Genomic DNA, 3,709 nt, shown 5'->3' on the forward strand with positions numbered 1-3,709 from the left:
TTCCCCCTACTCTCTTCCAGCCCTCCCCCTGCCCCCTAGTTACCAGCACAGAGTCTGGGTCCAGCTCCCTGCAGCAGCAAGTGGGGACTGCCCAAATTTCTGAAGCTCTCCGAATCTTTTCCAAATTGATTCAGAGAGCTTTGAATCAATTTGGACCTTTTTATTGGCCTCCCGATTGGATTTCAGATTCGGAGATTTGGCTGCTGAATCGGGCCAGATCTCTTCCAAGTTGAATCGGCACCCAAACCTTTGCACAGCCTTAGTGACAATCCATGTGATCCTCAGCCTAGCTAGTCTGGTTGTGAGTCTGTTGTGGGCCTGGCAGCACTTGCCATAAGGCAGTAATCACAATTTCAGATGAGCCAGTTCTTGAAATGGTTTTAAATGTAAATTCAATGAAGGTGATAACCAAAGCTCTTTCTTGGGGTATAGATGTGTTGGAGATAATGAGGCTAACAAACTTGAGACAGACAATTATTGTTCACTTTGTTCTTCGGTTTCCTACCCCACTGTGTAATTGAATTCTCTCATGTGGTTCATTCTTACGGAATATTTTGTAATGAATGTGAGGAATATGAACTACTCATTCCTTTTGACTCTGGCTACTTGTATTTCTAATTTAGACTTGTTTCCAGTGTAACCCTTCAAAATGTGAACAGATATAACCAGGTTATATTATGTGTGGTTTTCAGTTTAATGTACAAAATACCTGCACTTGGCCAAGGTGCAAGTGGTCCTTTAGGATTTCATTCAGTTCAGTGAGATCTGCGGGGTTTTTTTCTGCTTTTCTACAGCAAAATAGTCACTGAAAACTAATTTGATTCATCTTTCCCTGTTATAGATGATGTGTTTCTGCCCAAAGATATTGATCTAGACAGTGTGGAAATGGATGAGACAGAGCGAGAAGTGGAGTATTTTAAAAGGTAAGTGTTGTGAACCTGTATGAACCCCTGTAGTAGTGCTTAATGCATGCAACCAAAATCTGCAATTCCTCTTACTGTGCAAGACAAGCATATTAAATTGTTAGTCGCTGCTGGTAACTACCTGTTTTTTATAATAAGTATCGCGGCTATAGATTTTTGGGTTAGACAGGGTAATCTTGAAGTCCCAAATACAGAAACAAGAGCCAGAATCCCGTCTCCTCCCTCAAAATCTAATCTAAGCTCTACAGTCCAGATTCCTTTTAGCCAAACTGGGACAATATCATTTGTCTGTCACTACACCCTGGGGTTGAGAACACAGAAGTCCTTAGAAATAATTTTAGATATGACAAATAATATTTAAGGTGTGAAGTTCTACATTACATTGTAGTGTCCTTAAAGTGAGTTGTTTGGAGAGGTCTTAAAGGCTTGCCCTGATGGCAGCTTTTGGCAGAGTAAATTTTATAATCCAAAACAATGAATGCAGATTAAACACATTTTGTGCCACATTTCCAAGGAATGAAACAAACTGCAGTTTTATAATTGTGTGAATTTTCTACTTTTTTGCATTCAGGTCACTTGTTACTCTTTAAACGTCATGTTATTACCACATTTACTTGAATCCAAGATGATCCTGAATTTAGGACAATGTCCCCAATGATTAGATTTTGTAGATGGAAAATTTATAGATTTGTTATAATGCTCCATGTATAGAATGTAATTATTGGAGGGTCACCTTTTTAGTTAATTCCACCTGCTGCTGCACAAGGGGGTGGGGCAGGTGGTATAGAATCAATGAGTCAGAAGGGACCTAGACAGATCATCTAGTCCGACCCCCTGCCATGGGCAGGAAGGAGCACTGGGGTTGGCAGGGGTCATAAGACCCCAGCCAGGTGCCTATCCAGTCTCCTCTTGAAGATCTCCAGGGAAGGTGAGAGCACCACCTCTCTGGGAAGCCTATTCCAGGCTCTGGCCACCCTTACCGTGAAGTAGTTCTTCCTAATATCGAACCTAAACCTATTCTCCCTCAGCTTGTGGCCATTGTTCCTGGTGACTCCAAGGGGGGCCCTGGTGAACAGTTTTTCCTCGAGTCGCTGCTGGTGGCCCCTGATGAAGTTGTAGGCAGCCACAAGATTTCCCCCCCCCGCCCCAACCTCGGTCTCCTCTTGTGGAGACTGAAGAGATTCAGGTCCCTCAGCCTTTCCTCATAGGGCTGGCCACAGAGGCCCTCAGCCATATGAGTGGCCTCCTTTGGACCCTCTCCAGGTTCTCCACATCCTTCTTGAAGTGCGGCGCCTCCGCATCCTCAAGTAGCTTGCCTCCTGCTTGTGCCTATGGACCTGCCACCTCTACCCCCCACTTTGTACCCCCTTCCCCTGTGGCCTCAGGTCCTTTCTTCCCCCTTTGCTTCTGCTCCCTGCTTCCTCTCCCCCTGCCCTTACCCCTTGCTCTGTCCTAGCAGGGTCCATCCCTGTCCTAGTCTGGGGCACGGAGCATGGCTCCACCCCTGTAGCAGCCATTTGGGCGGCGCACTGCTGCTGTGGGCCAGGCTGGAGCTTTGCTTAGTGCCCCAGTCTACAGCATGGACAGAGCTTGCCAATGTGGCACAAAAGTAAGGGGCAGAGCAAGGAGAAAAAACAGGGAGCAGAGGCTATGCAGCAGGGGAGAAGGTTGGAGGAGGGTAGGGAGAAGAGGCTGTGGAGTGCAGAGGTGGAGGAAGAGGTGGCTGTAGCTATGGCCCTGACTCTGGGTTGGGACTGGAGCCTGAGCCATACAACCCCACCCTAGTACTTGTTTCGAAGATAAGGGACTTTTTCCCTGGGGTGGGGATGGAGCTCACATTGAAATGGAGTAAATACAGTAGTTGTGTCTCCTCATTTTCCTATATGTGAGTACAGGCAGTTCATGTTTGTAAAATCTGAGATAGCACAAACTCTAGTCAAAAAACTCTCCATGTGGATATTTTGTAGTGGTTCTTTGTGATCTTGGTTAGGGATGTATGTAGCCTGACAGTTTGTTTGTTTTTTTCAGAAATCTTTTGTGTAATATGTTGAAAAGTCATCATTTGTTGCCCAAGGTCTGTGATTACCCTTCATATTCAAATAGCGCTTGGAAATTCCATTTCACCAAAAACTTAAAGCAGTTTCTTTAGCACATTCTTTTATAAAGTTAAATCAGGTTACCTTATTGAAGTGTAAACATGCATCAGATGAGTATTCTTTCTTGCTAAACTTGTACAGCTTTATAAGAGGTTAGTTACTTGAGAAACAGAGTGTCATACAGGCACTTACATGACCACAAGTTTTGGTAAAAATTTTTCATTTGTGCTATATCAAATTTTGGGTAGCTCATTAGACTTTTTCTATATAAAGTTCAGTAGAGTTAACTTGTGGTTAATAGCCAATTTTGGATGCCAGAATTTTCAAAAATGACTTAAGTCATTCAGGCACTACTGAAATTTTTTTAAAGTGGTTAGAAAATAGCCCTAAAATAGTTTTATGTAAAATATATGTGACCTGCTCAAAAAAGTGGTGGTAGTGTGGTGCAACCACTTTAGTACACATTTAATTTGATCATCAGTTCTTTTTAGGGCTTGAGTATTGCAGCCATCCCAAAACTCAGGCCAAAAGATCCTTTATCCCAGTAGTCAGCCACTTTCATAGATTTCATAGACATCAGGGCTGGAAGGGACCTCGAGAGATAGAGTCCAGCCCCCTGCCCAAAGGGCAGGAAGTCAGCTGGGGTCATAGGATCCCAGCAAGATAAGCATCCAATTTACTCTTGAAGGT

The 3,709-nt window shown here is 43.9% G+C and overlaps 1 protein-coding gene across 3 annotated transcripts in view; it reads left to right on the forward strand.

Annotated features, from left to right (window-relative positions):
• The window catches only part of FAM193A (family with sequence similarity 193 member A), a 95,728-nt gene that overhangs the window by 81,673 nt on the left and 10,346 nt on the right, over positions 1 to 3,709 (forward strand). For all 3 annotated transcript variants that reach the window (XM_019553128.1, XM_019553129.1, XM_019553130.1), the window contains one exon: positions 842 to 923. In XM_019553128.1, coding sequence (XP_019408673.1) covers positions 842 to 923 — 82 coding nt within the window. The remainder of the gene's footprint in view (positions 1 to 841; positions 924 to 3,709) is intronic.

This window comes from Crocodylus porosus, unplaced genomic scaffold (assembly GCF_001723895.1).
Source record: "Crocodylus porosus isolate Cpor-Errol unplaced genomic scaffold, CroPor_comp1, whole genome shotgun sequence".
NCBI classification, from domain to species: Eukaryota; Metazoa; Chordata; order Crocodylia; family Crocodylidae; genus Crocodylus; species Crocodylus porosus.